This window comes from Helicoverpa zea, chromosome 18, assembly GCF_022581195.2.
Source record: "Helicoverpa zea isolate HzStark_Cry1AcR chromosome 18, ilHelZeax1.1, whole genome shotgun sequence".
NCBI lineage: Eukaryota > Metazoa > Arthropoda > Insecta > Lepidoptera > Noctuidae > Helicoverpa > Helicoverpa zea.
In genome coordinates, this window is record NC_061469.1 from 7,168,369 (window position 1) to 7,180,550 (window position 12,182).

At 34.1% G+C, this 12,182-nt stretch overlaps 4 protein-coding genes across 4 annotated transcripts in view; 2 read left to right on the forward strand and 2 right to left on the reverse strand.

Moving 5' to 3' along the window:
- The window catches only part of LOC124638725 (uncharacterized protein DDB_G0287625), a 28,603-nt gene extending 25,788 nt beyond the window's left edge, over nt 1-2,815 (reverse strand). The window contains exon 1 of the mRNA XM_047175775.1: nt 2,688-2,815. Coding sequence (XP_047031731.1) covers nt 2,688-2,703 — 16 coding nt within the window. The 5' untranslated portion in view covers nt 2,704-2,815. The remainder of the gene's footprint in view (nt 1-2,687) is intronic.
- Nucleotides 2,816-3,274: 459 nt separating this feature from the next.
- On the forward strand, nt 3,275-6,736 carry LOC124639231 (ADP-ribosylation factor 2). Its single transcript, XM_047176504.1, has 4 exons — nt 3,275-3,490; nt 3,613-3,875; nt 5,227-5,352; nt 5,690-6,736. The coding sequence occupies exons 1-4, from the start codon at nt 3,424-3,426 to the stop codon at nt 5,774-5,776; spliced, it is 543 nt and encodes a 180-aa protein (XP_047032460.1). The 5' UTR covers nt 3,275-3,423; the 3' UTR covers nt 5,777-6,736.
- A 5-nt stretch (nt 6,737-6,741) lies between these two features.
- Nucleotides 6,742-12,148, reverse strand: LOC124639230 (enoyl-CoA hydratase domain-containing protein 3, mitochondrial). The gene is made up of 8 exons (XM_047176502.1): nt 12,008-12,148; nt 9,718-9,751; nt 9,373-9,485; nt 9,154-9,289; nt 8,696-8,794; nt 7,637-7,728; nt 7,463-7,551; nt 6,742-7,146 (listed from the first exon to the last, which is right to left on the reverse strand). The coding sequence occupies exons 2-8, from the start codon at nt 9,733-9,735 to the stop codon at nt 6,857-6,859; spliced, it is 837 nt and encodes a 278-aa protein (XP_047032458.1). The 5' UTR covers nt 9,736-9,751; nt 12,008-12,148; the 3' UTR covers nt 6,742-6,856.
- On the forward strand, nt 10,733-11,620 carry LOC124639233. Its single transcript, XM_047176506.1, has 2 exons — nt 10,733-11,161; nt 11,274-11,620. The coding sequence occupies exons 1-2, from the start codon at nt 11,067-11,069 to the stop codon at nt 11,560-11,562; spliced, it is 384 nt and encodes a 127-aa protein (XP_047032462.1). The 5' UTR covers nt 10,733-11,066; the 3' UTR covers nt 11,563-11,620.
- Nucleotides 12,149-12,182: the final 34 nt, after the last annotated feature.

A 12,182-nucleotide genomic window follows, 5' to 3' on the forward strand; every position in this document is an offset into this window, starting at 1 on the left:
AGAAGGCGTAACAGGTTCATGCACCATTTAACACCAATTTATCACATTATGGCTGGTACATCAAATAAATAATATTCTGTAAGTATGAACATTTTGCACGGAGATGTTGACAATTCCGAGAACTTTCATTTCTTGGAGATAATCATGTCAATTTTGAGAATATAATGAAAATAATAACTGTCTGTTATTACTATTTCATAGTTTATCCGTAAAATTATTAGGAGTTAGTGCTGTTGGCATATTAAAAAAAGCATTCGTTTCTCACAGACTAAGCGTTATGAAATAGTACTATTTCCTTTGGAGAAGTTAGATATCAGACTAATTTTGTAGTTCGACAAATAATAAAATGGGGAATCCGATGATAATTATAGTGTCTACGAAGATGTAGTATTAAAATAATAAGACATGCATTGTGCATGAATTCTGTTCTCACGGAGAAAGGAAGATGTTTTTGCAAATTTAAAACATGACACTAGATCAGTGAGATTTATGTTCAAAGAAAGATGTCTGGCTCTTGTCGACGATTTTCCTATTTGTTTTTAGCATAATGGGAAAGCTGCAGATGCTCGTTTTTAACTCACATCTACAAATCTTAAGATGCATCCTCTACAACTAAAAAGACAAACGACAAAACTGTGCAAAATGCAATATTTTCGTTTTCGTAAGAATCTAGGACTCTCAATATTCGTAAGTTACGTAAAAATAACGTAAGCAATCATATTGTATTATAAAACACTACTTATACAAGTTGTACACGCGATCGGCACCCGTGGTTTGCAATTACGACCGACCACCATTAAGAACTATGCATAATAAGCACTTAGTAAGTCCTTTGTTGTGCCTACTATGGAAATAAAAGACGACTAAGTAACTGCTGAAATTCTGCGACAAACACTTATTATTTCGGAAAAAGTGTATACGAGGTATCTTCAGGTATCGCCTGATTTGGGAAACGTGAATTCAGCTGAAGATAATTGTCAGCTCGATATACGTACAATTCCGTCATTTTGTTGCAAACTCTACCATCTTACATGGGTATTTTGTTGCACAGTCATGTAATTTAATATAACGGAAATTGGAACTTATTTCGTCTGACACATGAGATGAACAAATATCTAAGTCTGCTGACATGCCTTCCTGCTTATTAAATCGTAGTCGTAATTAATTTGAAATTGAAATCCTATACTTTCAAAGTACCTAGAACTAGAATTGACCGCAAAACCAAGACTAGCAAGGCTGATCGTAATGACAACCATATTTTGATACTTAGACGTGTCTAATAAGATCAGAACTAGGAGACTCATTACAAGGAGTAAAACTTCGCAGACAAATGACAAAACGGTGTTTAATTAGAGATGTTTAAGCCCGATCGGTGTACACAAACATGACGTAATGTGGCCTATTGCGCGCCATTGCATATTTACTGCCCATAGAGACCAAGTACGAAACACTGACTGGACTAGCCATATTCGTGTTGTTCACCTTATACTCAACGAGAACAATGTAGGATTATTCCACGGCGATTAGAAATGCTATAGCAACTCGATCTGCCATCACGTAGCTGAGGTGTTATGTATTGTTATGTTAAAACTATTATATTTATCTATGGCTGTTTTAAAAGATTACGTAATTGAACACAATTGAAACAAGGGAATCGAAGTGCTGGACAAATTACTGCTGCGTTTATTAAATTGATGTCGAGAGAACTATTTACGAGGTGATGTCGGTAAACAAAGATGCAAACTCGGATGCAAAGGCCTAATGACGCAAGTTTTTTTGTTTTCCCCTTCATATACCTACCTAGTTCTGATCCAGTGTTAATTGCCAGTTATTGGCTGAATTACCTAACTACACTTTCCCCGCCGTCGATTCTATTTTCTGACTCTACATGTTTCAAAATGAAAGTTCGTCAGCAAAGCTTTACGAAATATGGAAGCGAATGTGCTTGAAACTGCAACAGCATTAATAATTGATGTAACTGTCAATTTTATATTCTACATTTTTAGTCAGAAGCCCCCGGATATCGCGTTTCGTAGTTAATAACGACAACGATTTAGAACTTCGTGTAGCTTGCAAGGTGAACTTGATTTGCTGACTGAGTGCTGCAAAAACTTGCGGTGTGTGGTTAGCACTTTATGCTGCCGATAAAGTTCGAACTAGTAAGACTGAGAGATCCTTACAATAGATAGTGTCTGATAACTTCGAAGTCTCAAGCAGTTCGACCATAGAAATATGGACTTTTCGTTCCTCACTTCCATTCATTTGATTTGGTCTTATACATTTTGTTTAAACGTTGCTTTGTACATTTATTAAACCAGAACTAGAAAAGAAACGAAGGCTTCGCTTCGGATATCAAACTTCAAAGCCGGAGGCGAATCTCACGTAAATAAATTTAGAAGGGCGGGCGGTTTAATGTAATATATTTGTAAGGGATTTAAAACGTTTATAATATATCCCATCTTTACGTAGTGAAGCTTAGAGATTTAAATAAATTAACGTTATAGGAATTATTATTTGCCTTGTGGAATGTAAGGAGCGTCAAGTCATCATAACAGAATTCACTAAGAGGTCCTTCGCTCAGAACCTGTTCTTGTTTTTACATATAATTGAATAATACCGCTAAAGTTACACACCTGGGTATGTTGGAAAATTGTAAATGAGAAGGAAAAACCATTTTAAAAACTCACCTTCGTAAATCTCCATGTCGATTCCGGCCAAAAAAATGAAAAGTTTCTAAAATAAATCGTTTCTATGACGACGCATGACAGCAAAACTCTATTTGGATTCCTATTGGTTGGTTATGTCAAACATTAAATGTCAAACAGGGTATGTCAAATTCTGCGTCACATAGAAACCATAGACACTTTTTTTGATAAAAGCCTTATTCCTTGTTCCACTCACAACGAACTAAATTATTTAGCAACTGATTAAATCAAGTGAAGTATCATTTAGGAAATTAAAATTCTAAGTAGGTATAATCCTAAATACGAAAAAATGTTGCTTCTGCCTGACTAAATGCAATTATGAAGCGACTCCTGAATTAAGTCTAGTGGAATGCAACCAAAGTGGCTACAAGTACCAAGCAAGTGCTAAAGCATAAATGAAGTATTAAACATTATTTAAAACTAACGATTCATCATTACGTTTTTAGTTCAACCACCAAGTACTTCAGTAAACAAAGTATTGTACATTATAGTTTGTTTACCCAATCATTTTTCTAATCAACAATTGTCGGCTATAAGGCGAAAACTAAACGCAATAAAAAGAAGCGGTAACGTCACTAACTGGAAAAAAAAAAATTGGAAACGTTGACGTGCGTATGGTCATCAATTTTTATTTCCCCAGAATTTGTGTTTTTCGTTTCAAAGTTACGAATTTAGTTATTTAATTAGTTGGTACTGATATCTAAAACCGAAATCTACAATGGGTTTGACAATATCAAGTGTTTTTACTAAGCTCTTCGGCAAAAAACAAATGCGTATCCTTATGGGTAAGTGACATGACAGCTCATCGGTCGAAGATTGCGTTGAATTTTTGCATTTTTACGCTGTCGACATTGTTTTCATGTTATTTTGTTTTCTTGCCTTACTTATACAAACGTCACTGTTGCAGTTGGGCTGGATGCCGCTGGAAAAACAACTATACTTTATAAGCTTAAGTTGGGAGAGATAGTGACCACAATACCGACGATCGGATTTAACGTAGAGACAGTAGAATACAAAAACATCAGCTTTACTGTGTGGGACGTCGGCGGTCAGGACAAGATCAGGCCACTGTGGCGTCACTACTACCAGAACACGCAGGGCCTTATCTTCGTCGTAGACTCTAGTGACACAAAGAGAATAGCAGAAGCCGAAAATGAGCTGGCTAATATGGTAATCACACACTATTATTCTTATCACCTATGTACAAGCTATTAACCCGGCGGGAGTGTGGTGGGGTGTAGCATACCCCGGCATTGGTTTACCTAGGTATATTTTTTTAACTGGTTACAACTAGATATCGGGGCTTCGTGTAGCTGGAGGTAAGAGGTTGCAGTAGAGGATAGTGGCATGATCTGGGTGTTACGCCAGCTGGTGGTTGGAGTGCAAGTGCGTAAACGTCCGTGGGGTAGGTCACACCCCACCACATAGTTCGCGTATTGTTTTCGTATTTTTTATATGTATGTATTTTTTCATGTATACTTATATTTTTTGAATAAAAATGACACTGGAGGCAGTTGAAAGACGTATAAGAAGCATTATTGATGAAGTTTTAGCCGAATCTTCAGATGAATCAAGTTCTACCGAAGAATTTGATCATTGCAGTGAGCATGAGCTTGAATCGTACACGCAAGCAGTGTGTGATGACCTTGAAGCGATTAGCAGCGAGTGGGAATGGGATGACGAGGATGTGCGGATTGTCCTCGGAAAATAGATCGGAAAACAAAACATGTCTGTGCAAGCTGCAGAAAATCACTGTGCCTAGAACATGCAATATTTTCTTGCAAAAATTGTGCTGATGGCGAGGCCTCTTACTAAGATATTCCATTTGATTCCATAAGTTTTTTTAATTTTTAATTGAAAGAAGATCTATTTTTTTGTTAATTTAGAAGTTTTTATTTTGTTTTAATCATTATGGTTGATTTTATGAATATTCTAATAGAGCAAATAAATTTTTGTCACCAAAAAGTTCTCAAATTGTTCAACTGCTAAGTAAGTAACAAAAGTTTTAAAAATATGTATTTATTTGTTTATTTTTTTATTATAGGGGTTCCCATTCATAATACTTAGTAATAATTTTGTACAATTTTGGAGAAATACTTAGTTAAAAGACGTTTTGTTCCGTGGGGTATGTTACACCCCACCACATACTCTATGTAATCTTTGCGCACCACACTCCCGCCGGGTTAACAATGTAATGGGCACTTATCCTGTTTCAAGTCTTACTTTTAAACAATCAGATTGAATTTGGTTGATTGCCAGTCCTCAACATTGTTTCTGGTTGGAAGCTTATTTTGATATTTCATCATCATATAAATCTATGAATTAAAGCTGTGTAATGACATCTTGAACCTTTTGTCTGCATTCCAACATACAAAAGAGTTAAGGCACCAAATTATTTCAGAAATCCATCAATACAATTTATACCAAACACCCCCAAATCTGTTGATTTCAATGTGGTTTGTAATGTAAAAATTATAAACCTATATTGCTTCTGGTTTTACTTCTGTGCCAATGATTTCAGCTAAAGGAAGATGAACTAAGGGATGCTGTGATCCTCGTGTTTGCCAACAAGCAAGATATGCCCAATGCTATGACTGCAGCTGAACTTACGAATGCCCTCAACCTTAATAATTTGAGGAACCGCCGTGTAAGTAGACCAGATTGATATTGGTATAGTAATCATCATCATCCTCCGAGCCTTTTTCCCAATCATGTTGGGGTCGGCTTCCAGTCTAACCGGATTCAGCTAAGTACCAGTGCTTTACAAGAAGCGACTGCCTATCTGACCTCCTCAACCCAGTTACCCGGGCAACTTGATACCCCTTGGTTAGACTGGTGTCAGACTTACTGGTATTGGTATAGTAATATACTAGAACATTCTATTATGTTATTAAAATATACTGTTTGAATAGCTATAGTTGATATCAAAGTTCTTATTATTAATTAACATTAGTTACTGACTAACTTGAACATTTGTTTGACAGTGGTACATCCAGGCTACATGTGCGACACAAGGGCAGGGCCTGTACGAGGGACTAGACTGGCTCTCCAATGAGCTAGCAAAGAAGTGAGAATCAATTTGGCTTACGGTCACTGGGAACAGACTACAAACATTCCCGTAATGACTGACAACTTTCATCTTGTGGTTGTTGTTGTTCATTCTACAAAAACCTAAAAGACTATGAAAATTTCTATGTAATTATACAAATGTCTTTTTAATACTACTAGGCTCTTTTCACAATGTTTTGCTGAAGCAGTTATTTATTATTTGGCTTGCCATATAAATGATATTGTGAAAATGGCCCCACATAGATATAAAATGGTCTATCTATATTAATCATTCATAGTTTAATCATTTTCCTATATTGTCCTTCAGCAAATTTCACATAATTCTTTTTTTTTCTTGATAATATGAAAGTACTAAAGAGAAATGTTGATCATGTTCTCATAATATTTACATGTAAAATGCAATAATGTAGTATTTGTAACGTTCGGTATAATCATTGTGTCTTAAACTAAATTTAATAAGTGTAAATCATTGAAAATATTTGGTTTGTTTTAATGTATTCTTAATGAAAAATAATATTATTTTGTTCCGGTTATTCTCAACATAAGTATTAACTAATGCACAACAACTATGCAGTGCTGACAATAATGAATCATTTACTTTGGAGGATCTAGCAGAGTATCTAACGTAAATTATTATTCTTTATATTAACTTTAGATGTATTTATCATTAACTTTTTAAAATTTTCCTTTAGTGAATAAGTTTATTATTACAAGTTTTTGTATTTGTGAAATATGTGTGCACTGAATAATAATACAGATACTAACATAACACGTTATGTGATCCATCTTGATTGATTAAAGTAAAATATTACAATATGTAAATAATGTAAGATGTATCGGCCAAAAATATTTTAATGTCCTGTGTCATGTCATGTTGTATGCTTTAACATTATAATTTATGCTTTGCGGTTTGTTAAAGTATATTATGATAGTGGCAAATAAAGGTTAGGTGTAAATAAAAATTGGCTTTTAATTTTTGAACACATCTTTACGTCCATTTATCAGTACACGAAAATTTATATAGATAAAATACACATTATTCGTAAGTAATTTGTGTTGTTCTTGAACATACGCGATAACAGCTACTCGTGGCTCCAAATTGCTTTTCGTTTCTCAACAAAACTCTTAATGCCTTCTTGTCCATCGTTTGAATTGATGTTCTTGACCATAATATCTTCTCCTAGCTTATAAGCTTCCATCAAACTTTGGTCAATTTGTTTGTAATAGAATTCTTTGCCAAGAGCAATGACGCTTCGGCTCTTATGTTTAATTTTCTCAATGATTTTATTAACTTCATTATCAAGTTCATTCGCTGGTACTACTTTTGTGACAAGTCCACTTTCGTAAGCCTCTTGAGCGGTTATTGGTTCACCTGAAAGATTGAGGCAATAATTGCATAATTAATATCTTTTCTGATTCAGTGAGCCGAAACGAGTCTTGTTTCGATAGAGTTCTCGCTACACAAAGTAGCTAACGGTTTTGAAGAGGTACAGATATATAGAGCTAAATATTCATAAGACGCGGTGGTAACGTGCAGGCTTTTAGATTAGTTATTAGGTTACCCTACCTACTCGGCTAACGTTGCTCACTTAAGGCATAAAATTACACTGATAACGCGTTACGACTCACTGCCTCGATAACTTTTACCCGATTGTGGTGAAGTCCAAAAAGGGAATTAAAAAACAAACCTGTAAATAGCATATACGTAGCTCTGGATTTTGGAACACACCTTCCAACAGCTATGCCTGGCGTTGAACAAAATATGCCAAAGTTAGCTCTGAAATGCGTTAATTTAAAAAGTAGAAAATAAGAAATAAATGTATTCCGTCAAAATGATAAAAATGTATCTGCATATTATTTACCCAGGTGTGGAGAATTTGCTTGTGTCTGAACATACAATCATATCGCAAGTTGCGACGAGCTGACACCCTGCTGCCGTTGCGAAGCCATTCACCTATGTACCAAGTACAAATAGGTTGATATGTGTTATGACTAGGTACCACGATTGTTTTTATTTCATTAACGTTCATTTTATAGCACCTTGTTTGCGTTAACGAAGCGATGATAACACCAGAAAGCAGAATTCATATGAACAGTAGAACATTTAGGAATCTGGGGCCCGATTCTCCTAATTTTACTTAAGCAACATACGATTTACGTTCGACTCGATTCGACTGAGATCCAATCCCGACTCGATTACGATTGAAACGTATGTGGCATTCCGCAATTTTTTCTTTGAAATAAACGTTTTTATCCTTTTCTGTCATTCAATAATGAATCATTTTGTCTGCAAATGATTTACGATTGCAAAATGATTGTACAGCAAACTACCGTATGGACCAAAATCACCAAAATAGCAGACCAATCGCACACCAATCAAATGTCAATCGAATACGATTGGTCTTTTATTAGTAGCAGAATGCCCGATATGGTTAAAACTGCTATTGCGATCATATTGCGGTTCGATTTCTATTCGATTTTGACATTATTAACTTAGGAGAATCGGGCCCCTGATGGTCTGTGTTAATATTAACAGTGTGGATTATAATTATAACGGAAATTACAGATTAATTTGAAAAGTTAGCACTGAGCAATTTTCTTAAATGATTGCTCTCTTTCACGCTATGGTGGATTAAGCGATTTTTATCGTAATCAACTGTGTGCAACTATAAACAATATAGTCTGATACAGTTGCTTAGCTGTATAGTTCATTCGCTTGAAAGGGGTACGTTAACAAACAAAGTATAAAATCGCATGAATTTAAATCGTACGGGAATCGAACCCGCAACACACCAACGCTAAAGTAGGTACTGCCATGTTCACGGTTATGAACCGTAAGAGGTGTGGTGAGAGGCACCACATTCATGGTGTTAACGATATTAATGAGAGCAACAAATAATTAATACAAATACGTTATGTACCTTAGCGATAACAGGAACGGGACTTTGTATAACGGACTTCATTAGCTCGCTTGCTTTGCTAAATATCAGTCTGTGTTGATCTACGCCGGTATTAGATTGCTATAAATTAAAATCATCCGTTACAGTTGCTGTTATTTTAAACGTTCATCTTATAGTTATTATAATGTTTTCAATTTTTCAACATATTTATAGGATATACATAGATAGCATCAGTATGTACTAAGTACATAAGTAAGACTTTAAAATTACTGAAACTATGAATAAAGTTAGAACTTTCAAAGCCACAGTACTCAAATATTTCAAATTAAGTAAGTAGTAGCTAATTGATCTTAACTCTTTTATCAATCAGAATTAGAGTTCTTGGAGACGGCGTATATTATTTATTTGAATAACTAGTTGTTTACATCGAGGTAATACCTATCTATGGTACGAGGTACGCCTTCTTTTCTATGACTTACCAATTCTTTTAAATTATGACCTGCCGAAAATACATTCCCTTTAGCACTTAACACTATAGCCCTCAAAGATTTGTCGTCCTTATTTAAATTAATCGCTTCTATTAGGCTGTTCATCATATCCAGAGACAGTGAATTTCTACACAAAAATAATTCATAGTGAAACACAATTTCAATTCTATAAATAATTCCTATTATTGTATTTTAAGTACAGATACAAACTTTGTTTTCTCATGGTTGAGAGTAATTTCCCGAGTTCCATTAGTCTCATTTGCAATTAAATATTGGTTGTGAAGAGCTCGACAATGTATGAATAGAGGCCTTATATATTTATTCTGTAAGATAAAATATTTTATAAGATCATATTTCAGGTTTAAAAAAATTCTCCTTCGACAATTAGCTTCAAAGTTAAATCAACGTTATCATGCAATTTTAACCCAATTTGAGCCCAGTTTAGACATAAACATTAATATATGAATATGCAATCAACTATCAGGCATAATGAGAAAACATATAAAAATTCCAAAGTAAAATATTTGACTAACTTTAGTTTTATTGATATCTCACCTGAAGGGTAACTAACATGTTTGGTTATTACATAGACATAATATTAGTAAACAGGACTGCGCATATAAACCCAAAAAACGAGCCGAGTGAAACAGTTAGTACGGAGGCTGTCTGCCCCTTTCTAATAGGGTGACTATGAGATTAAGCTATGTGAGACAAATCCGAATTTGCTAAGATTATTAAACACAGATTAGTATTGAAGTTTTAACTTACGCAGTTTGTGACCTTAAGATACTAATAAAGGCTTTTAATAATTAGCGGAAATTAGCAGTAAAAAAGCAGGAAGATTCGAAGTGCAAACTGTTTTTTTTGTATTTCTACTTCATATATAGACTGCTGAGCCATTTATGTCGCCTTTCTTCATTTTTTGGGAAGCTATAACAATAGTACAACAGTTTTAAAATCCATCACCCATATTTTGACTCGTTACAATAATTCATGGGCACCCTAGTTGTTTGGTTTACGAAAATGTTATTATTAGCTAACCTGTGGAACGATATATTGCAACCACCATAGGATTTACTTTTGCAAGTAGAAACGCAACACTTTTTCACCATTTTAATAGTTTAAATTGATTTAATACAAAAAAATATAAACAAAATTTTAAATGCTGATTACGCGCCAAGAATGTTCAGGGTTACCGCTAGAAAATAAAAAAAAGCAAAATAAAAATTTATGTTGTTTATGTTTTAATAATAAATACGAATAAATTAATGCAATTGTTATTAATTTGTTGACTTACAATTGTTAAAATGAGATAAAAATATAAGTGATTCAATTGTTTTTGGGAAGACAAAACTTTTGATCACAACATTTTTTTTTATGCTGGCAAGGTGTTAGAAAGAGACAAACAGCCTCCGTTCGAACTATCCCTCTTGGCTCGGATTTGCCTCTGTGTATTATGCAACCAATTTAGTACCTTATTGCGTTAGGATAGAGTTCATTTTCGTAAATATATATTTTGAGCGTGCGCAATCTTGTTTAGTAATATTATATCTATGGGTTATTATTATATATGAGTCGACTAGTTTCAAAGACGGCAATCTGTGCATTTTTCAAAAATTGAGTTATTAATGTGGTAACACAGATAAATTTGAATAAAACCGCTTGAATTAGAAGCTACCTAACAAAAGCGGTAATCTGCTATATAAAAATCTAATCAAAATCCTGGCTTAGGATCATATGTGGCATTCTTTAATACGTTTTTATTCAAAAACGGCAATCTTAGGTCATCGACCAATCAGAAGCGAGCGTTGGTAATGGCCGCTCGCACATTATTGTACGGAGATTTTAACACGTTTTTAGTGTTATTTTAATTACAATTAAGTGATTGAAGGTGTAAAGTTATAATGGAGTCAAGCCCCAGCCTTGTTACTAATAAATTTGCAAGAAAACGCAAACGAGATCCCGAAAATTGGTCAAGAAACCAAGCTAAAATATTGAGGTTAGTTTGAAGTTAGGGCTGTCACGAGCTGGCATGCTGTTTGGGTTAACTTTGGTTTTATTGAAGTGCTTACTGCTAACTTACCTGCTTACGTATTTTCTATTCTTTTTAGATATACCCCAATATCAATGCCAGAAAAAGTTTGTAACCATAACTCTAAGGCGCTTAAGTGTGATACTCTAACAATGTCGCAAATGAAAAAATTAGTAATAAAGATAAATAAATTATCAGATTTGAAGAAGCTGTTGTGCAAACATTTTGGTGCTGAGTGGAAAGAAATTCCAACTTTGTCATATTATTGTAATATTTTTGATGAGCAGGAGTCGCTTGATGCATCGACTATACCACCTTCTGATTATTGCGATGAGGCGTTAGAAGAGGTTCCAGATCTCCGTATATAATAATATTCTTTTAAAATTTGTGTAAGAAGTAAGTGCAATTAAAAGTTTGATTTTATGAGCCCATTTTTTATTTATAAGTCCCCTTAAATATACCCCCATACTTTCAGTCAGACAGCATAATTTTTATGCTATTGTGACAACCCTGATTTTATAAGCAGGTATTTGGTATCAAAAATGGCAATCTGCACATATGTCAGTTTCAAACCCGGCTATCTTAATAACTTAATTTCATATCCGGCAATCTGCAAAATTAATATTTAATTTATGACTTATTCTTAGTAAAGAAATATAAAAACCATGACTAATTAGTTCTGTTGAATATTAAAGAAAATTTCAAAAGTAGTTTTGGAATCCTAAAGACAACTAACACCAAGTAAGGCGTTTTTTTGACATAACCAAAAAAATACTAAAAGTCAGATTGCCGACTTTGAAACTAGTCGACTCATATAGACTGTTAAATATCAGACTTTTGGTCTCAATGTAGTAGTAAAAATAGATATAACCAAATAAATAAAAATGTCTAATCGAAAATAGTTTAACTTTTCCAACCAAAGTATCAAAACAAGTTGTTATCATCGGCCTGTCAAAATAGGGTAGCCAGCTAAAAAAATAGGTAGTAT

What these genes read in the sequence shown, in the direction of transcription:
- LOC124639230 (XM_047176502.1), bottom strand. An exon ending in GTCATAATTTAAAAGAATTG is followed by an intron (nt 8,795 to 9,153) that starts GTAAGTCATAGA and finishes TTTAATTTATAG; the next exon opens with CAATCTAATACCGGCGTAGA. An exon ending in CCGTTCCTGTTATCGCTAAG is followed by an intron (nt 7,729 to 8,695) that starts GTACATAACGTA and finishes CTTGGTACATAG; the next exon opens with GTGAATGGCTTCGCAACGGC.
- LOC124639231 (XM_047176504.1), top strand. Translation starts at nt 3,424, where the DNA reads ATGGGTTTGACAATATCAAGTGTTTTTACTAAGCTCTTCGGCAAAAAA. An exon ending in ACAAATGCGTATCCTTATGG is followed by an intron (nt 3,491 to 3,612) that starts GTAAGTGACATG and finishes TCACTGTTGCAG; the next exon opens with TTGGGCTGGATGCCGCTGGA. An exon ending in ATAATTTGAGGAACCGCCGT is followed by an intron (nt 5,353 to 5,689) that starts GTAAGTAGACCA and finishes TTTGTTTGACAG; the next exon opens with TGGTACATCCAGGCTACATG.
- LOC124639233 (XM_047176506.1), top strand. Translation starts at nt 11,067, where the DNA reads ATGGAGTCAAGCCCCAGCCTTGTTACTAATAAATTTGCAAGAAAACGC. An exon ending in AACCAAGCTAAAATATTGAG is followed by an intron (nt 11,162 to 11,273) that starts GTTAGTTTGAAG and finishes TATTCTTTTTAG; the next exon opens with ATATACCCCAATATCAATGC.